This window comes from Montipora foliosa, chromosome 11, assembly GCF_036669935.1.
Source record: "Montipora foliosa isolate CH-2021 chromosome 11, ASM3666993v2, whole genome shotgun sequence".
Taxonomy (NCBI): Eukaryota; Metazoa; Cnidaria; class Anthozoa; order Scleractinia; family Acroporidae; genus Montipora; species Montipora foliosa.
Window position 1 is genome coordinate 45,847,447 of NC_090879.1, and position 22,500 is coordinate 45,869,946.

At 40.9% G+C, this 22,500-nt stretch overlaps 1 protein-coding gene across 2 annotated transcripts in view; it reads right to left on the minus strand.

Annotated features, from left to right (window-relative positions):
- LOC137977539 (DNA topoisomerase 2-alpha-like) overlaps positions 1–22,500 on the minus strand; it is a 55,736-nt gene that overhangs the window by 23,547 nt on the left and 9,689 nt on the right. For both annotated transcript variants that reach the window (XM_068824786.1, XM_068824785.1), the window contains exons 4-15: positions 20,343–20,586; positions 15,855–16,067; positions 14,885–15,082; positions 13,869–14,108; positions 12,949–13,005; positions 12,364–12,603; positions 10,496–10,732; positions 9,090–9,305; positions 7,725–7,817; positions 6,842–6,956; positions 5,972–6,093; positions 5,019–5,399 (exon numbers count right to left, since the gene is read on the minus strand). In XM_068824786.1, the coding sequence (XP_068680887.1) occupies positions 5,019–5,399; positions 5,972–6,093; positions 6,842–6,956; positions 7,725–7,817; positions 9,090–9,305; positions 10,496–10,732; positions 12,364–12,603; positions 12,949–13,005; positions 13,869–14,108; positions 14,885–15,082; positions 15,855–16,067; positions 20,343–20,586 (2,356 nt within the window). The remainder of the gene's footprint in view (positions 1–5,018; positions 5,400–5,971; positions 6,094–6,841; positions 6,957–7,724; positions 7,818–9,089; positions 9,306–10,495; positions 10,733–12,363; positions 12,604–12,948; positions 13,006–13,868; positions 14,109–14,884; positions 15,083–15,854; positions 16,068–20,342; positions 20,587–22,500) is intronic.

A 22,500-nucleotide genomic window follows, 5' to 3' on the forward strand; every position in this document is an offset into this window, starting at 1 on the left:
TAGGCGCCTGGGTGACACTGGACCTTGAACTCGCTTAATACCCCTTAGCAGACGCTGCAAACGAAGACAGTTGACTAGCGGGTCGGGAAGGCCATGGTCAATGTGAAGGGAGCGCACTGCTGATAGATAGACCTTGATGGAGGAATGGTTCAGGTTGTCAGCCAGGAAGGAAGCAAAGCGCATGAGAGTCTCCTCAGTGGCTGGGGGGATGGAGCCATCCTGGTTTGCACGACCATCCTGGCGGCAAAAGTCTGTAAATCGACGTTGGGCGGATCGGTACACTCGTCGGGTGGAAGGTGCAAGACCTTGGGTAAGTAAGAACCGACACTTCTGAGTCAAGGCATCTGAAGCGCTGCCAGAAGGGAAGCAGGAATAGGAGACGGGGTTGGGTCGGCCTGTGGCTCCAGGCGTCTGAACCGCTGAAATTGGAATCGAGAGAGTGCATCAGCAACTGGATTAGCTTTGCCTCGAACAGATGAAGCTGTAAATGAGAAGGAATGATGGATGGCCAGCATAGTCAAATAACGCAGCAACACCATTAGGTTTTTGTCCCGCGAGGTGCCAGACTTAAGTACAGCCACCACAGACTCGTTGTCACAAAAGAACTCGACCCGCCGAGATACCCACTGACAGCCCCACAGATAGGCTGCCACTACAATTGGGAAGAGCTCCTTGTACGCTATGGATGAGGAACTTTGTGCAGCTGACCAGGCACCAGCAAACCAGTGGGATTTAAAAATAGCTCCATAGCCCAAAGAGCCCGCTGCATCCGATGAGACCTGGAAGTCCGGGAGAGGTGCCCATGTGGGCATGCAGAAAAAACTGAGGCCATCCCAAGTTTGGAACAGTTCCCGCCACCAGGTTAAATCCCGCCGAAATTCCTGGTTAAGCCTAATGGGGTGATCATCACGGCGAAAGGCACAAAGCAAGTCGATCATCCGGCGAAGGAATGTCCTACCCTGTGGGGCGACCTTGCAGGCGTGATGGAGATGGCCAATCAGGGATTCCAGCTCGCGACGTTTACAAAAACGTTTTGCCGACCACTCATCTAACAGTGAAACAATCCTATCTCTCTTGTCAGTCGGAAGGCGAGCCTGAAGGTTCTCGGAGTCAAGTTCAATCCCAAGGATTGTAAGACGAGTCGCGGGTCCCTCCAACTTATCTGGATTAAGGGGAAGGCCAAGTTTTGTACACAGACGAACGCAGGTTTGAAGGTTGTTGTGGCACACAGGGGACGCCGGTGGGCTCAAAGTGAGGAAATCGTCCAAGTAATGACGGAGAAATGTAACCTCATAATTGTGAACCAGGATCCATTCAACCAGGTCTGCAATGGCGGTGAAAATAAATGGTGCTGAACGCAGCCCAAAAGAGAGCACCAAATCCACAAAATATTGCCCACGCCACTTCATGCCAAGAAGGGGGCGATCGTCTGGGTGGATAGCCACATTCCGATATGCACTGGCCACGTCGAACTTGGCCATTAACGTTCCTCGACCCAGAGACATTATGCCATCAATGAAAGCATCCACTGAAACATACTGAACTGTAAACGGGGGCTTAGGGATGCCGTCATTGACGCTTTGCCCCTCTGGGGATGATAAGTCTAAAATGAGACGCCACTTCCCAGGCTGATTAGTTTTGGGGATCACCCCGAAACGACTTATTTGCAATGACGGAAGCGGGGGCACTGGAAAAGGACCTGCCACCCTGCCAGAAGAGACTTCAGCTTGCAAGTAGGAGTCAATCACTGATGGGTGCTCAGCAGAGCTACGCATGTTTGAAGATGCAGATTTGAGGGACACCAAGGATGGGTCAAAGCCTATCCGAAATCCATCCCGTATGCCAGAAGTCACAAATGCCACAGCTGACTTGTTGGGATGGTGGCATAATTCGGCTTGAAATTGATCCAACTGTAATGGTGTGACCTGAGACACCGGAGATAACGGGGCAAAAGAGACAACTGGAACGCTGGGCTTAACTGGAACAGAAACGGGAACTGAGACTGGAACTGAAACTGGAACAGGACAGAACAACTTTGCCAACTGAGGCAATCCATTCGGCTGGCGAGGCAACGCAATCACATCATTCAAACTATGTACAAACACAACACTGGGCGAACCTCGCCCCTCAGTACTGTCCCCTGCTCCCTCCAGGGGAGGGGGAGCGGGAACGGGAACGAAATCCAGCTGAGCGGGGAAAGGGGCAGTTAGCCTTGGTATGCTCTCCCTCGCAATTGCTGCAGTTGTGGCGGAACTTGCACTTCCCAAATAGCCACCGGCATTTCCCTTCATTCCAGGAATGGCAGAATGGTGTGCGTCGGTGGGAGTCTGGGCTGTCTGAGGAAGACTGAGGAAACCCGGAAAGGGAAGACGGCCTTGGTTGCAGTGAGGACGATGCTGGCAAACGCAAATGAAAACTATACAGATCCAAATTCATTTTGGACCAATCCGTAAGGCCCGAGGCAGCGGCATCCCTTCTGAAGGCCAGATCGTATTCAAGCCAAGCCAGACCTGGATATTGGTGGGCTGTTTGAATAATGAGCAGCTTATATCTGGTCAAGTCTAACCAACGCAGGGGGTGAGAGGCACACAGGACCAGCTGGAAAATCGTGAAGGCCTCAGTCCAAGTAAGAATATCCTTGATTTCAACCTGCCTGCGTTTTGCGTTGGACACCAGGAGTTTACCCTCCAGGAAGGTCTGTGGTTCCTGATCCCCAGCTCGGAGATTGACTGTGAGTAGATCCGCCAACTCCACGAACTGGCCCTCGATGATCTTCTTGGCCAATTTTGCCGGGACTGGTGCATGACCAGGACCAACAATGAAAGCCTTCTCAGACGTAGGCACTGATCCAGAGTTACCAAAACTTGGCAGGCTGCCGGATACACTGGGACTCGCGAATGGAGAGGTAATGGGGGCCATGAAGCGGGCCGAGCTTGAGTCAGTGATGGCTGACACAGGAGAAAAGGTAGGAATGAAGGCCGGCAAAGTAAACGTACCTGATGACGCCCCAAAAGCCATAGACGAGACATTGACATCACAAGAAACAGCAGTCGATCCAGAGGAGCTAGATGGAGTGACGCCAACAGAAGTGCCAAGGACGGAAGGGGGTAATGGCGAGGGGGCGCTCCCTTGAATTGAAGAGATGATAGTCGGAAGGGTGCTTCCAAGCGCGCGAACAACAGCCTCGGCGATCGAATCGACGGCCAAAGGCGCCACGGGGCCAGAGGAAGCCGTAGAAACCACCATCGGCGCGGGGGACAAGAGAGGTATGTCCTCCGAACGAAGTCCAGCGGACAAGCTATTGTTGGTTGAACGAGGTGGGTTCGGCATGATGTATGATCGAACACCAACCAGCGACGAGCGAGTTAGAGGCGACCACGAAAAAGAAGTGAAAAAACGAACCAACAAACACGACAGAGAGCGAGAAAAAACCGCGGGCGATGAAGGACGAAATCCTTTGGCCACGCTAACGGATCGGCGAGCACACTACGGTCCAGGGACGAAAGAGCGACGAGTGAAGGAAAGACAAACCAATAAACACGACAGCCGCCGAAGAAAAAACCCTGGTCGATGACTGACGAAATCCTTAGAATTTATTCCTTTGTTGACCACAACTGGGAACCGCTACACTAAGCCCGCCAAAATAAACGTATCGGAGCACACGATGGTCCGAAGCACGAAAGAGCGATGAGCGAGTACAGACAAACCAACAGACACGACAGAGGGCGAGGAAACCACGGTCGATGACGGAAGAAATCCTTGTGTTTTCTCTATTGTTGTTTTTCTTTTGTTGACCACAACTGGGAACCGCTACACTAAGCCCGCCAAAGAAACGCCACGCTATCTGAGCGACGAGCCGACTATCGGAACTGGTACAAGAGAAGGTAAGACGAACCACAACACGGCGGTGAAGACGAGATGGAGACGGTCGAAGATCGAAGAACTTCTATTTCAACCTGGACAGCGACCGAGATAGCCAACGAAGCGAGAAGAAGAACGCCGAGAACCACTAAACTCCTAAACCGACTCACAACGCCACGCCAACAAACACGCTGCAAGCACATTGGACAACGCATGCACTACGCAGGAATACCGCTGAACCATGTCAGCCCCAGGGCCCCCCCAACCTAAAGAGTGCTGCAAACGCTACAAAAACGCATAACAACGCTGACAAACGCCTGCAAAACGCTACTGACCGGACTAGCTCCCGGTCGTGAACCATGTAACTATAACAAACGCTACAGAACGCACCAAAACGCTGAACAACGCTACCAGACGGCCAAGACACTAACAACCGCCTGCAAAACACTACTGACCAGACTAGCTCCTAGTCGTTAACTATGTTAAATTTTATTTAACTATATTATAAGTTTTAAATTTTACGGGTCCGCCATTACTTACGTTTAAAACTGACCGATTGGACCTCGGAGGGTTGGATCCAGGGAAAAGTGACGTCAAAGGCTCACTAGCGTGTGAATGCAGCTTACTATAATTATATGCAAAACGCGACTTTAAAACTTTGAAAGCCCAAAACTCTCGTGCTGCATATTGATTCTGCGGCGTACACACGCATTTCATAGTAGACTAGTCATTTTATCCTCGATCCAGCTCGTTCAATATCTTAAAGTTAGTAATGACGGACCATTAAATACAAAAATGCCAGTAAAAGTATATATAGCAAGGTGTCTTTTTGAAATCAAAGCTTAAAGCTTTGTTCACATAGTGTTTAGTTAACATTGTTTTGAAATCCAAAGAAGAATAGGAATTGATTTTTTGGTCACAGTGCCACTTTAATAGGACAACGATAACGATGATGAGGATTATGGTCATCGTAAAGCAAGATGATTAACAACATTTTTGTAAATTTTACTTGATCATTTCTCTTACAGAACTATGAACACCCTGATTTGATATATATACAAAAAGTAGCTAAAAGTAGATTAGTGCTAGCAAAATAATATTATTTTGTATCACCTTCATTTTCACAAAAATTGAACTAATTAATTTCTTTTTCTCACCATTTCTTCGGGTTCTTCTCCATTAATCATTTTCTTCAAGTTCTCAATGATTTGCCGCACATCAAAATTTGGCACCTTGGTGCTGTAGCCAGTTCCAATCCCCTCTGCGCCATTAACTAGGACCAGTGGCAGTATGGGACAGTACCATTCTGGTTCAACTGGTAGATTGTCATCATACAGGTATGTCAGGTTTGGCATATCATGTACAGGAAACAGAAGCTTGGCCAAAGGACTAAGCATGGTGAAAATGTAACGGGGGCTGGCAGCATCCTTACCGCCGTGAATGCGAGTACCAAACTGACCAATAGGTTGCAGAAGGTTAACATTATTACTGCCAACAAAATTCTGCGCCAGGTTGATGATTGTTCCCATCAAACTTTGCTAAAAGATAATGAAAAGAGGTGCAAATTCACCACAATGTCCCTTAACGCATTCACAACTAAATCACTCCAATTGACGAGTAAGTAAAATCGTCAGGCGTTAGGCAGAGTAAAATCTATAAGTTTCACTATGAAGTGAGGAAGGGTTAAAACTACATCTTTACCCTTGAATTCAGCACAGGATATTTTGACATTAGAAAAAACAATAGCTCAATAGCCCGAAGTGTATACATTGAAAGTTATCTTTTTTGCCACAGCTTAAAATACAGAGTTTTTTTCGACTCATGGACACCACAGGTAAGATGCAAACTGTTTCTTATGCTCATCACAATGATTTTCTTCACTTTATTGTTAGTACTTTAATCATTTTAAAATAGTTCTCTACTTTGTATCGACTCTACCCTATTTTCTTGTGGTACTACAGTTTTCCTCTCTCAGTGACTTGTTTTATTTTTTTTAAGCTGATCTGATTTGATTTTTTTTTTCAATTTGTTGAGTGACCTGCGAGTGATTATTATTGCTATTGTTCAGTTCTCATTATTATTATTATCACCACTGTTTACCACCACATACCTCACCATGGTGATATGCGGACAGTTCAGCCACTGAACCAGCAAGCTGTGCCACTTTGACCTCTCGCTTGTCATTCCTCTTGAAACAAGTGAAGAGGACCTTCCTTTGTCCTGGCTTTAGGCCTGATGATTTGAATTATAATATGGTTAATTCACAAGACGTGATTCCTGAATGGGCTGGCTCAGTTATACGGGAATGCATGAAAACATCAACAAAATTCAATCCAGTCTACGTCCAAGGAAGAGGAACTGTGATAACTAAATAAGAGCATGCCATAAGCATGATAGCGAAATGGAAAAGCGCGAGACCAAGAGAGGAAAGTCCCATGTCTGCAGCATTAACAAGATTTGATTCAAAGAAATGCTCAAAAAAACCTTATTTCTTAAGACAGCATATTATATAGAATACTTGAACTACCGTTTTCGATTTCCCACGATTGCATTCATTCCAAAACAATCTTAAATGATTTATTCCTTGGGAACATATACAGTCATGACCGATCGTGCTTTCAAGAACCCTTCAGGCAGATCTTGTTGATTCCTTATCTAAGTATTGCTGTGTTTATATCAGTTCTATAATGGTTATCAAGCAACGTATGTCCCGTGTTTGGACCCATAAACTTTGTTCAGGGACCAGTAAATTTTCACCCTATAGCACTGGTCCTGTGGAAGACCAGACCAAAAAGCTAATTTCAAGCACTGAAACTCAATTGACACAACCAGATTTCTTCCTTAGTGCATGTAAATCTTCCTCCACAACCCTGTGATGGGGTAGAAATATAGCCTTACACCCAAATGACAAGCTTTTTTCCTTCTTCATCAAATCCAAAATTGGCACAAGCCCCAGACAAAAAATCCTAACTTTACTTACCATCAACAAGACAAGGGATTGACCGTTCATTATCTGCATTGGAGAACAAAACCAGTTCTTTGTTGACAAAATCAGCGTATGACACAGACTTTGTGTCCTTTTCATAAAGGTACACCTGTTGAGAAATGGAATTCTGGACATAAACATTTCTGTAGAACAGGTACATGTAGCTTCCCATGCAGACGTTCTTAGGGCTTCGTTACACGTTCCTCCCCCACAAAGTGTCTGGACCCGGTCTGAGATTTGTTGTCATTTACGTGAGAACACGAACTCATATCAGTACGAGAATGTCTCGGTCCAGCAACCAAGACGAAGTCAGACCGGTCTCATGTAAAAGCATAAAAGGAAATGTACATGTATGGAGGCCGCTGCGAACTTGTGCCAGTCTGAGTACTTGTCGGCTATCTATTGTCAATGTCCGATAGTAGTGTGATGATAATAATAATCGATTTGCAGCAGCTGAGCATTGTTTTTGAATATCAGTAGCTATCTAGAATACTGTCAGATAGCCAATATTACCAACATGAAGGTTGAAGACGCCATTTTGAAAATACCAAACCCAGACTTCCGCGAAAAACACAGGCGCATGCTAAGAACTATGGGAAATTCAAGCTTGATCGCCACACGATGGCATCGTAAGAGAAACAAACATTTCAAATGCAAAAAATATTATTGTTTTGTCCTCTAGATTGGGAATTAACTGGAATGAATGTGAAAAATATTTTGATGTCATCCACTCTCCTTTGTCTATGTCCTCTAAACATGTCAAAAAAGGCTTATTACACACTTAGATCACAAGCCAGTCTAACAAAAGGAGGAATAGTGCATTTGTAACCATTTTTGCTAATAAATAGCAATTTCATGCAATGGATATTCAACCCACCTCAGGAAGACCTTGTTGCCTTCGCCATTTGCGATCTTCCATTGCACGATTGAGCCAGTCTTTTCTGTCATTAACTTTCTTCTTGCTAAATGCCTGTTTCAGAATAATTATCATCAAGATAATTAGCTGGAGCTTATACCCAATGGTAAAATGGGCATTTGCTTTCTGTGTGGATATCTGGAGCAACGCAATATGCAGCAGTTGTAGGTATGGCCTAAGATAAATCACAGAGATATTGTACTCGTAATAAAATCAACTTACTTTGATCTCTGTGACAAAGTTTCTCATTTTTGCTTCTGGATGAAATTCATAAACGTGACTATCTTAATGAATAGACCTAACTGATTAGAGTGTAACGTGAAGTGCTAAGTATCCACCCCATACGAACCATGTGAGCATTAGCCCTACTGATTGAAATGGGCTCACACAAGGACAGAGGAAAATTCTGACCAGGGTGGGAATTGATGTTAACATCGTCAGCTCCCACAGCCTGCTCCTGGCTGACCTTGTAGCTCAGGCGGTAGAGCAGTGGTGATCTAACCCGATGGTCGTGGGTTCAATTCCCACCCTGGTTAGAGTTTTTCTCTGTCCTTGTGTGGGCCCATTTCCATCAGTAGGGCTAACGCTCACATGGTTCATATGGGGTAGATAGTTAGCGCACTTCACATTACACTCTAATCAGTTGAGTCTGCTCAAATATAAGTGCTACATGGCCGACGTTTGCAAAAACGTAATCCCTCCTTGTATCTTAATGAACTTCATGTACCGAGAAAAAATTCTCAGGAATGTGCTTTATTATCCTTGTATGACCTTGTTGCGCAAAATAGTCTCAATAATCCACTCAAATGGCAACCTCTGCTGTAAATGTGACTAAACAGAAACTGGACAACAACGCTGCAAAACAGTTCTGAGGGGTATTTACTTCTAAAGCAGGTGTAAGGCTTTTCCAAGGCAAAATCTTCGATGATGCCATGTGTATAGATGTATGTCAGATCAATTTGTGCCATCCTCTTGTTGACACAATTAGTCTACCCCTAATTCCTGCTTCCCTCAGAAACAGTAAGCAGCTGGAATGTCCTTTCAACACCCATCCTATGCAGCTCAAAATTTCAAGCAACACTGCTTGCAAAGTTTGTCATTGGCAATTAATTTCGTATAATTTGCATGATGATCTCTCCTCTGGTTCCATACAAGAAGGCAAATAAATCTTGGACTGGTTACTTTTCTGCACAGCCATGGATATTTTATCAGGCTTTGACTGTGTACATTTCAAAACTACCATATCCAAAGATCCTTTACTTGGGGATGACAGAAAAGAGTCACCACTTCTGGGAATCAAAATGACATTACTGTAATATTGTTTACCATAAGTATAGCCTCGTCACATGCTGGCCCATCATGTTGAAACTGAATCTGATGGCGATTCATATCAGCAAAGTATTCTTTAGCTTCTTTGGGGGTGCTCGTACCCAACCCTTTGTAGTACTTGACTTTCCATGATTTCACATTGTCTACACTGCATTTCCATTCTTCATATTCGGGAATACTGTAGAAGGACTTCTCTTCTTTGCCTTTGCTGACCTTTATCATGAAGAAAAAAAGTGATTCCTTCTCAGATGTTCATGAATACCCTAAATACAGATGGCCAACATAAGGATGTACAGGCTAGAGGAAGTCATTAGAGTTTATATTGTCGCCCATTACATCAGCCATGTCCTTCTACTTGGACTTGCTGGACATAAAATTACCACAAGCAACTGGCACCACTCAATTCTATTACATCACACAAGTCAAGTGAATAGTGCTTTTTATAAATTTAATATAACTTGATGGTGAATAGCTATACAATTTTATCAGAGTACTATATATCTTCAAGCAGCCAAAATAAATATACGTGGATAACGACCTTCTGTGATCATTATAATTTAATTATCACAGGAGGAAGTGTAAAGGGTTCCACAGTTCACGGTTAGCATCTAACACTAACAGAAATTGTGTATCACCCAACTAGTGGACTAATGCAAATCCTGCATTTTAATTGGCTAGACTACTAGAGGACCATAACATTAGTAACAGTTCTCGAGTAGCGAAAAGCGTGACACTTTCTTTCATTTTATTCCCAAATAAATATTTCTTCAACTTGCATTTGCTAACTTTATTATTGGTTTTTATCTCCGACTAGTTGGCTGATACTAAAACAATTAGACCCGTCGCCCTCAAGGGTCACGGGTCAATAGCCCATTTGGCTTCGCCTCATGGGCTACTGACCTGTGGCCCTTGCAGGCTACAGGTCTAATTGTTAATTAGTATCACCCAACTAGAGGACTAATGCAAATCCTGCATTTTGATTGGCTACGCTACTAGAGGACTATTATTAATAGTCCTCGAGTAGCAAAAAGCGTGACGCTTTCTTTCGTTTTATTCCCAAATAAATATTTCTTGCATTTGTTAACTTTATTATTGCCTTTTCTGTCCGACTAGTTGGGTGATACTAACCCAAGTAGGTCAGCTTCATGAACCAACAAATTAACAGAAAATTTATAATGGTTTAGAGGGAGCTGTGGAGATTTGACCTGCTGGAATTCCTTGTTGACACCCTGCCTTACAGGTCTATTCACCTTGTTTGGTATTATACTAAAACATTATTGAACACCTCAGTGATGTCTGTCAATAATCAAGTTAGTATTTCATGAGGCTCTCAAAGAATAGCAGTACAATAAGAAATATTTTGCATTTGACTGTTGGACGACTAAAAACTCATTATGGTTCACCTTTACGATTGGAGTAATGAACTCCTCAAGAAATGACAAGCGTGTCAGGTTTGGCCAGTTACTGTGAATAAAGTTAATGAGCAGTCCCTTAATGTGAGACCCATCTTGGTCTTGATCGGTCATTATCATCACATGGCCATATCGTAAGCTCTTGAGATCCTCGTGGGATGAGTACTTCTTGTTGTATTGAAGACCAAGAATCTTGATGAGATTGTTGATTTCTGCATTATCAAGAATCTGAAAGATTTTTTTTCAATTCAGCTACATGTATTTCACAGATGTTAAGTTGATTCATCAGATATTCTTTATGACCTTTAGTAGCCACATGGACCATAATAAGAGCCCCTAACTTATCCAGTGAAACATGTCAACATAATTACAAACTGTCAACTCTGGACACAATCCTAGCAGTTTTCCACTTTCTGCAAAGGCAACAGTCCACACAGACCTCTGTACACGTCCTTGTACTTATTTTTAACACTTACAACTTGATTTAGAATTACCTTACTAACTAAGAAAAAGAAAAGGAACCAAATGGAAAAAATGAAATAGAAACAAATGCTTGAGATACAGTACAGCTGTATTTAGCATGCCTGCAACAAGAAGCATTTGAATGTTACGTAAGCAGACAATGTGAAATTCCTTCATGAAGAAAATGCCATAACTAACAAAAATCAGTGTAAAGAAATAACATCATTCTGCATCTTGCTGTTGCTGATTTCTTGATTTCAGTTTACAGTGTCCCTTATTAGTGCTACATGTACATGTACAGTGCTAGAAGACTAGACACTTAAAGTTCCTTTCCATCCTTTTCCTTTCCTTTCCTGTTCTAGAATTATTATAGTCCAAAGGTGCTCTAGTTACGACTCATTATTATCAATACACATGCACTTCCAAATGGCAAACTGCCTCCTGTAAAATGCACCTTTTTGCAGGCCAACCGGAAAATGCCAAGGCTGAAAATCTGTTGGCCACACTGATTCTGATAGGCTGCAAAGATGTCAAACAACTTCCCTTGGCCAATGAGATCTTGAAGATACCATTTCAATGCCAGAATTGGCATGAATTTTTGTAGATGAGTTCTGTAGTGAACGTCTGACGTTTGGAGATTTTATTTTTAAATGGAAGAAATCCCAAATTTTCAGCTTTTTTCTAGTCAAAACTCAGACTTCGACAACAAGCAACTGGATGAAATTGAGCAAAAAGCTCAAGCAAAAAACATCAACAGAGCAACTGAGTGGGGAGTGAAAAAGTTAGAGAAATGGTGTGAGAAAAGAAAAATTGCAGTGGATGTCAAAACAACAAGTCCAACAGACCTGAGTAAAATTCTGCAAAACCTCTTTGCTGATTGAAGTAAAAACTGAGAAAGGCTAAGCATTAACTCCAAGTGCACTGACTGGAATTGCGGCCAGTCATCATCATCTTAGGTGTGCTCCACTCAGCCGATACATAAACATTTTGCAAGACAGCGAACTTGTGTCTGCCAACAAAATGTTTGAAACGAAGGCCAAGCTTTTTTGAAAGAAAACAATGCGAAACCAGAACACAATCACTTCATGTAAGGGCAGAACACAAACAGTGTTTGGAAAGATGCAGAGAAGTTAAGTTTCTTTGGTTTTTGTGTTAACATTTTTCCTTATTAAATTAACTGGTATGATTTGGCCTTGTGTACTGATAATAATGATAAACACCTCACTTTTGTCTGGCCTATAGTTTATATTTGTGTCCCTTATAGCATCATTTGTATCCTCACGCCGCTCGGGCGCAAATGATGCTACTCCGTCCGGCCACAAATGCACTATAAAGTTATTGCCTCCAAAAGTAATGTAATTGTCCTCTTGTTACGATGCCCTCAGTGATAAACATACCTGTTTGTGTGAAGCATCACGAACATTCAGCAGTTTACCACGAAGTGGAAACACCCCAAAGTGATCCTTGCCAACAACACTCAAACCACTAACAGCCAAGGTCTTGGCTGAGTCTCCCTCTGTTAGGATGAGAGTACACTGGCTCGAGTGACGGCCTCCAGCCTCATTAGCATCATCAAGTTTAGGAATGCCACGAATTTTGCTTGATTTTGTCTTTTGGCATTTCTTGTTGAGTTGACTCTGAAATTAACACAAGAAATTGGAAATCAGAGTTAACGCCACTAAAATTAATAGTAAGCTGAAGCAATACAGAGGAAAGGTGTAGAGGGCTATCAAATAATTTTTAAGGAGTTCAGTGGAGCTATTCTTTGATTTCAACTTGCCTTTTCAAGGATTTACATGTGCAGTAGCTGAAGTTTTTTTATACCAATTCTTGAATCACAGAACACAATACTTATTCAGAAATTTTGCACTGGATTGTGTACGTGTACTATATCCTTTGAACAGTATAAATTACATGTAAATTGAACTCTGTTTAATTAATTTGTCTTTACCAATCATCCTTTTAAGTTATCATTTTCTTACCTGTGCTTTAAACTTCACCCAGTTCATTATATGCTCCACAACTCCACACTGTGTTACCTGCAAAGTAAAACGTCTTGGTCACGTTCAACGTATTAAACAAAGTTCAAAGCTTAATGCAGATCCCTTACAAAACGTGGTTTGGAATGTGAAAAACTTGCAAATGCATTTTGGTGATTGCAAATGAGCTCCTTTTGTGTAACCATGTTAGATTTAAAGACAAAATTGCAGAAAAACCAAACAAACAAACAAAAAAACATGACAACCTCAACTGTCAAGGAGATCACACAAAAATTTGTGGATTCAGAGCTGCAATATACATGACAGCTAAAAAGTTTAAGGTACAAGACTCGCTCTGTCATTGAAGGGGTCCAGCTACTGCAAGGCAAGGCTGCTGCCTAAGTACATTTTTTCGGAGCCCTTTGGGCTTCCAACTTTAAAAGGTAGTAGCCCGAGTCATTTTTTCAAGAGCCCAGAATTAATTAATAATATTATTAATAGTGAGGATGAATCACCTTGTGATAAATTAGGAGCCTATTTGGGCTACTCGCTCAGAAATTTGGTCGCCCACGCTCACAAATAAGGCGCCCCAGGCGACAGTTAGGCAGCAGCCTTGCAAGGGATCAACACTAACAGTGTTTCCCCCTAATTTAGGTTAGGTGTCTTCCTCTGATGGGTTTTTGAATGAACCTGTTTTCAATCTGGAGAATCATGTAGCCGGTCTTTAAAAGTAGAATGCAATTGGCTTACTACCCAAACCGATAATGAAAGACTAAACAACAGAGGTAACACCATTCAGTTTAAAACAATGGAAGCCTCAACACAACCAAACCTGAAATACTGGGAAACATTATGGTGTGTTGGTAAAGTCTGCTACGAGCCTAGTTATGGTGTGTTGACCATTAGCAAAAGAATTTTCAAACCTGTTTGATGAATTTATCAGTGAAATCGCAAGTTGATCCAAATGCCTTGGCCCTCAGTGTCATGTTCTCTTTGGTTTGGGAATCAAATGATGGGTTTTCAATCAAACAGTTGATGAACAGCCACAAGTGATTCTTGATCTGAAATGGCTTCACTTCAATTCCACCTTTGTTCCTCCTTTTCACTGCAGCCATCAGTTTCTCTACAATTTGATCTGTCACATAGTTGACATGGGTGCCTCCCTAAACATGTTCATATAGATAATGCAAAAAAATCTTCAGTTTACAGACTGGTTGGCTCAATTGGTTGAGCACTGGACTACCATGCATGCAGGAGGTCATAAACTAACTCTAGCTGGACCAACACTCAGGGTCTTTAAATAACCGAAGAGGAGAAAGTGATGCTTTTTTAAGATATATGCCAATTCTGAACTTACTACCCTTGGTACATTGCAGAGAGATTTCTGACTTGCTACTATTTTTCAAATCAAGAAATAGTCTGCTACCGGTAATTACCGATATTCATGACTATCTGTGCACCTCTGATCCTCATTGTAAAACTCGTAGGTTAATTCTTTGATCCGAACAACTGCAATATAAGTTTCAATCACAAACAGGACTGCTTACTGATACGGTGGCCCTTTTGATTTCTATTGTTTCGATTATATATTTTGGGATGCCAAGGCGGCAAATACCCATCAATTTGCCCCCTGAGCATCCCATAGTGTCTTTCAAAACAATAGAAATCAAGATGGCTGCCGTATCTGCAAAAAGGTCTATTGCTAAAAATTGTGTCCATAACTGCAAGGATCATAGCTTTACTTGATTAGACTTGGGCTAGTACTTGAAACTACAGCTTGCCCAAAGGGCCATCTGATGTTTGGAATTTCATCTCACCCTGAAATGGTCAATAATGTTCTGACTATCCCTCTGAGCCACTTTCAAAATTTTGAAGTCTGAGATAATTATAATGAATTTTTTTCTTAAACCACAATGAAAAAATGGTACACTTTAATTACCTTTGTGGTAGCTATACTGTTGACAAAGCTTGCTTGCTGGAATCCTTTCATACTTGTTGTCACACAGACCTCCCACCGTTTGTTCACCACTTCATGCACAACAGAACTCCCCTTCTTTGAATTGTCATCATCAGCTAATTCCTCATCTTCTTCTTTAACTTTTAGATAAAGTCCCACATAATCCCTGAATGACCTTATCTGGTTTGACAAAACATGATAAATTAATATGAGAATATAATCACGTTTCAAATTTGATCCCGTTGTTGCACAATTATAAATAGACAGGAGCCCACTGTATTAGAATACAACACTTTCTACATGTATCTCTGTTAACATCTCCATACTTGTAGCTCAGAGCATTGGATTGAATATAGTTGCATCTGATTCAAATACCCCTCTGATCACTTCAAGGATATGTTGCCATAAGTCCAAAATTCAACTCTACCATACTTTGTACTTTGTACAAATTGGGGGATGGTTCACAAGTGAACAAGTTAACCAGGGATCAAAATAAATTTTAAAAAATCCAGTCGCCATAGACCATTTTACAGTTCTGTGCTTAGTTACCAGGTCTTTGAATATGGAGGGTGTAAACTTCAGGTTTGTAGGTCATTGTTTCACCATAGCTGGAAGAACCCACACCTTTACTAATGCTAACTTTAGGCCTAAAAAATAGTGTTTAATCATAAGGTTAGCATTTTTGTAAAGTTTGGGTTGTTTCAGTTATGGTAAAACAATGACCTGCAACCTACACTTTACACCCTCTACTTTGAATAAAAGCTTGCTTTTGGCCTGGTAAAATTAATATCCTTACAATCTTCTATACAAAGAAAATGCAGACACTTCGCAGTTGCTGTTGACAGAAGATGTCACGACTCAGATAGTTTAGAATGGGATTTACACACACCCAATGGAGGTTTACATGTACAAGTAAAATTAATACAACAGTAAGATCCAAGTTAAAACACACCGGCAATTTCTTTCCATTGAGATAAACAGCAATCCCTCTCACTGAACCTGCAACATCATAGGCTCTCCTTGCCAGCAGGGAGAAAGTATCAGCATCCAAACTGTCCATTTTGAATTTGGCCAAGTCTGGCTTGAATGTTATGCAAGTAAAGTCCTTTCCACTGAAATCCTTCACAATTGGCTCTCCAGCTTTGCTCATATTGTTTGTCCAGGTCTGAAGTGAAAAAGAAAAAAAACCCAGTAAACTTACAAAAACAGATATTTGAAAGACTTTAAATTTAATAACATTATTGATTTTTAAGCCTGTGAAAATTTATTGTGACCTTACATGGGAGAATGACTCTACCAGCAAGTGTCTGGAAAGCTCACCATCAAAATTAACATTCATATTTAAACAGACAAGTGACACATGAGCTCTAAACCTCGTCTGCGGTAACCAAAAGTCCAGGTTTCACTGAGATTTTTCCTGGTTGATTTACGCTGCAGTGAAGAGAAGATGCAGTATGACTTTCACTTTTTTTAACTGTTGTAATTTAGAGCAGATGCTATCAATAATAATTGATATGCATATTTGCCGTATTTACAATCTGCGATGCTGGGCACATTCAATTATAACAAAGTCCCTTTAATTAAGGCGTTTCTCGTTTTTCTTTTTCCAGCAAATGTCAAGATTTCTAAAAATTGTTCCAAATCTGTTCAATACTGATGATATAAAGATCAGCAGAAATTTTACCAAGAAATACTACGTGTGGAAATCTCTTGTCTTAATGGTGACCCCACTCAAAGCAGCCAGCCTTGAAAGAAACGCAAAAGGCATTTCGCTCTCATAGGAACGAAAGGTGGAAGGAAACGATTAACTGTACAAGTAATTGTCAGCAGTTCGGCCTGCATGGCTCTCCATCTGTAACAAACTTGTTACGCAGTTCGCATCAAACAACGTATTTCATGAGCTATCGCTCTCGCTCGCTTGCGAAGTACATGTATTCAACTTTAAGTCGCCAAATTGACAGAGGATTGAACTCAACCTGGCCTAAATCTATCCTATGGTCATTGAAGCATTCATTTTACGTCAATCTTACGAATTCAGAGGAATGAATATTTCTGGATTTCAAGCTCAATTGCTGAATAACTTGCATGCCACTTAATAAATTATTTTGAATCAGAAATGATCGTAATTACCACGGGACAAGGAGTTGCTTAACAAACTTCGGGAATATTTTAGTTACAGTGCAGACCAGAAATATGCGTCCCAAAAAACGCGTGCAAAACGAGCATCAAAAACGCATCAAAAACGCGCATTCATCAAAGATAATTAGTATGTATGAGTTGGCCCATTGTCTTTTCATTGTTTAAGTTTTATTGTTAGTTTATGCGCAAGACAATGGCTATGTCAACAGTGAAGTGTTTGACAAAATTTCAAATAACGTAACGCGTGCTTCCAAGTGAAATTCGAGTCAACAATGCACTCGCTTCCGCTTCATATTTAATTTCAGACATTTGAAAATTACTTTCACTTCTCGCTGGATCAACAAATGACACAATGAGGGAAATAAATATTTTCCTGTGATTAAAACGTAAAACAGGACTATTTTCAATTTGAAAGACATCGGTTTTGCCAACAGAAATCGACGGTCAGTAAAGTTAGTCGATCAATAACAAATATCGCTAAGAGCAAGACTTGGACGAACGGCGCAGTGAAATGCAGTAAAATCAACGAAATAAGGAGTATATTCATTCGCAAACAAAACTTACTTACGCCATCTGTAATACCGGTACTTTCTCGTATATTTCAAAATAATTTTTGTAATGCGTGCGTGACATTCAAAAGGCGTCTCGGCATTGTGTCCTTTTGCGAATTGAAGCTGTATTACTTCAGCAAGATTCACTGGAATGCGCTCGGAGTTGAAAAATCTCCCCTTTAAGATATCTTCTGCACCAATTTCTTTCTTTAGTTAAGCTTTACGGAGGAGAATTAACGCGGGGTTGGCTGGAAGCATACGGAGTGAAACCCTGTGTGACAAAAAAGGGAAATAAGCCGCGGCTTACTTTGGTCGCGGCTTACATGAGACGCGAACACCCGGTGTAAATGGTACAAAATCTATGTTCACGGCTTTCTCAAGCCGCGGCTTATCCTGGCCTGGGAGTTTATACTCGTATAAATAGTCCCTTTCGCGTATTATGTACGCCGCGGCTAGAGTAAGCCACGGCTTATTTTCTCTCGTATAAACGGCCCTAATATCGTCTTCTTTTGTTTGAGAGCCTGGAACCAAATGTTTACTTGTCGGAGCCTCAAAGCAGTTATCTCATGACGACTTCTGTGGCGCCATTCTCAGTATTTGACGTTCGCGAAAAACTTGGGATGTTACAAAAACTCCTCAGTAGCGCTGTTTTCTTTTTTTTTCCCGAAATTCTTAAGCTCGACAAGTTTTCGGCAAAGCACTTTTATTGCGAAGAATTGGCGGAAAAGTCAGAAGCTACGTCTACATAATTATTTTCTCCGTTGTCTGGCATTTTCTGTGACAATGATCCAAACTGCAGTTTCGGCAACAGAAAGGTCAAAATAACTTAACTATCAGTGGTCAGCTGCAGGATGACAACAGAGTTTTATTATTTTTCATTCAGTGAATGTCGAAAGAATTTAAAACTTTGTAGGTTCGTTTCGAAAACTCACAATGGTCAGTTGACACCGCTCTTCAATTCAAATGTTCTGGTAAGTTGATCACAGAAATTAAATATTCATTTTATCGCTTGTCTATTGTTTCGTGGAACAATGAACATCACATCTACGATACGAGTTTGCATAACAAAAGAACGCGCATTTAAAAACGCGTGTGCGCAAAAAACGCGTGTGCGTTTTGCGTCTGCGTAGGACCCATATTTCTGGTCTGCACTGTATGGTTCTTCGCTGGTGTAATATTTGAGTCATTGATAAAGTTTTAGCTCAACGTTGGACTTTTTCAACAACTATTCCGTAAACGTTTCTATAGATGGTTTTCACTCACGTGACTTGGCGGCTATATTGGTGTACAAAACAATACAAAATGCATGCATAGAATATGCACAAAAATAAAGTTTGGTTCCCAAAGGAGAGAGCGTCTATTGTTCTTGTACACCAACTTACAAATCATTAAAATTAATACAAAGATGTAAGAATTACGCATGATGAAGGGTTCTGTTCTCTGTCATGACGAAGTGAGGCGAACAAGACAGGCTTTCATGACAGTGTGTTGTGTTGCATCAGTGCTGTCAAAAGCAGTTTGCATATTCATTCTTTACCTTGGGGAGCTACCGTATTTACCCTGTATAAGTCGACCTTTTATGGCCTCAAAAGAAGCTCCAAAAATTGCCCTCGACTTACATGTATACACGGTTCAAAGACTTAGAGCCAAGTTCCAGCTAAATAATTTATTCAAAATTAACATAATAATGTTGTTTTGGGCATGACGAACGCAGTGGACAAAAGAGGTCAAAATGAATGACAAAAGACTTCAAAATGAATGTAAGCAATTCCAGTTGAAATAAAAAAGGATTTGTCCAACTGTAAATGTTGAAGATACTCACTAACCAAAACAACTATTCACCTTAGTGTTGGTTGCTAAGTCAAGGCTGCTGCCTAAGAAAATTTTAAAGGGGCCCTGAGAGCTGAACGCTGAGAACTTAAGAGCCCAACATACGAAGTGAAAGGTGTTGCTGTGAAAAATTAAGGCGCCCAGACCTATTCTTTGGGAGCCCCAGGCTACCGGGCTCCTGTTAGGCAACAGCCTTGTAAGTGGTGGATATTTACTTCACCGCTTCGCGGCTTGGTAAATATCCACCACTAGCCACCTCCACTTCAGTGAATAGTTGCTAATTATTGTTAATGATCCTGTTGTTATAGAGTTCTAAAGTGGTGATTTCATAAAAATTAACTTTTTGAAATTATGGGGTTTCTTGGAATATTTTGAAAGAGCAACATGTTAAAGACTTAGTTGCCAAAAACTAGCATTAAAGGCCAAATTGTCTCAGAGATACTAGTCTAGTAATAGTTTTGCTCTCATGACTCCACAAATCCTTCTAAATTTGACTCAGTTCCTAATGTTATGAACTGAGTCAAACTTAGAAGGGTTTGTATGGAGTCATCAGAGCATAACTGGGCAAATATCTCAAAGACATTTTGCCCTGAAAGGCTAAGCTTCTTTCATAATGTTGCCCGAAAAATAGAAAAATTTTCTTAAGACGTCACACTTTAGGACTCTATTATTGTCCTTTGTAAGATGCAGGTGGAAGCAGTCCATTATAGAACTTGTGCTAAGTGAGTAAACTAGCTTTCCAGACACTTGCTGGTAGAAGTTCCCACTATAAATTACACAGTTGGAAGCATACCTGTCAAGTGTCTTTTTTCCTCAACTAATGATATAAAACAATATACACGTAATGTACAACTGTAGCTGAGGTTACTATTTCTAGCAATAGGTAGTTTCAGTTCAACTGTTACACATCAGCAGAATACCTGTTTAAATCTCTTCCCAGATTCAGATGCGCATGTTTCAACGATGAACTTTGTACTGAAAATATTGCAAAGTTTAGCACCATAGCCATTTCTTCCCCCTGTCACTTTCTTCTCATCATCATTATAGTTGGATGAAGTTAGCAGATGCCCAAATATCAATGTGGGCACATACACCTTCTGTTCTCTGTGCATTTCAACTGGAATTCCTCGGCCATCATTCCAAACACTAACAGTGTTATTTTCACTGAAATTAAGTATGCAAAAAAGGAAAGAAAACAAACTGTTTAGCATTTGAGCATAGTAAATGGAGGGGAATGGTTATGAAACCTGACAAATTTCTTGTTGTATGTTTTTGTTCTCTTTTTTGGCCTTGACCGTGCACAAAACACAATAGTTGTTTACCCCGTACTGAGGAACTAACCAATAGAAACATGTTGGTTACGTAACGTAATAGTGTACAAGTGCAAAACAAAAGATTGTGCACGGTCATGGACTTTCCAACCTAAATCTTGGCATCTTTGTTTGCTCCTTTGATGTTTGCCGATCTTCCAAACCATTTCCCTCAATTAACTATGATTTGAGCAAATGGCCACAAGAAGTGTTTCACAAAAATGAAAAATACATGTAGGTCTATAAGGTCACAAACACAATCAGGAAACTCTAACTAAATGTGAACTGTTCTGAAAGGACCTGGTTTGAAACAGACACCTTGGTTGATAAAAATGTCAGCCATTGAAAGGAACCAGGCAAGAACCAACACAGTTGAATGCTTAAAGTAAACTGACATCAGAATAAATTATTTTTTCACTACTATTAAATACTGCATTTTCCACCAGCAAATTGACCCTAAAAAAGTGAAAAAAGGAAGATTTCCTCAAAAAAATAGAGAGAATAGGGATACACCCATAGTTTTCATTAATTTAAACCACTATGCTAGTTTATTGGATGGTAGGTTCCATAAAGGTAGAAAGAGAGGGGACAGCACTACCTTAAGAAGCAAGGAGGTCATCATGGCAATCGAGCCACAGCTCAGCTACAAGGTACAAATCACTGAGAAAAACCTGTGCGTGGAATGTATATAGCACTTACAGCCCAAAAATAATGTTAAATTGCGGTTTATCTGCAATAAGTTCCAAACAAAAGAAGTTCAAAATCCTACCCTCAAGAAGCCACAAGTCATGAGTCTAAACGCAAACCGCAAATAGCGGCAAGAAGTTACAATATTTAACCGCAGCTCACTTTGTTGACTCGTTCGGTGTTTGGAATCAGCATTCATATATCTCTTTAGATAACCGATAGCATAGTTGATCAGCCTGCATAGCAGACGCTTACAGATAATGTCTAATGACAAACACAAAGAATGCACATTGTTTATAACGTTGATTAACAATGCACTAAACCTCCACCAAACACGCAAAAACCAAAAACCATGTGACAGTTATGATTTTCCACAACCACGCAGTAATTTCTTGACCGTAAACCGTAAAAAAAAAAGACTGAAACCATAGACTGACAAAAAGGCTATTCTCTAAGCCCAAGGTGTAGTATTTCTTTTGGGGAATAAAAGCGTGTGACAAAGGAAAAATGTCAAAAGTAACGACAGTGTATTCCCTACGGAAATATGATTTTATCCAAAGGCAAAAAAGTACTCAATATTTGTGAGAACATTTTCAGGGAGACTAGTTGCACAAAATTAAAGTTAGTCTTGAATAAAAACGTGTAAGTTTTTTCGAAAAGATCATACACGGCTTACGCACGGCTATCCATGTGAAAATGGCAAATCGTAAGTGACATTTTCGCATGAGAGGTCACAAATGCTCTTTTGAAACAAATGGTTAGCAGTTGCCACTTTGCTGCTACTTTTGCTAAAATCTGAAGATAGCGTAATAATTTAGCTGGATTGTTACGTGCAAAACTCTATTCCTTCGATCAATCGCCATTTTCAGCGGCTTCTTTACACACAAGTATTGCAGGCTCATACTTTGTTTTGCTAAACCACTGACAACACAATGCAGAGCAATGATTTTGCGACTAAAATTTGCAAAATTGCAACTAAATTTTCATATCTTATTGCAAAATTGCGAGTGGATTCTTTTTGTTAATTTTGAGCCCTGATTTATCCAGCTGCTTTCACCAGCATACCGTATACACTGTACTT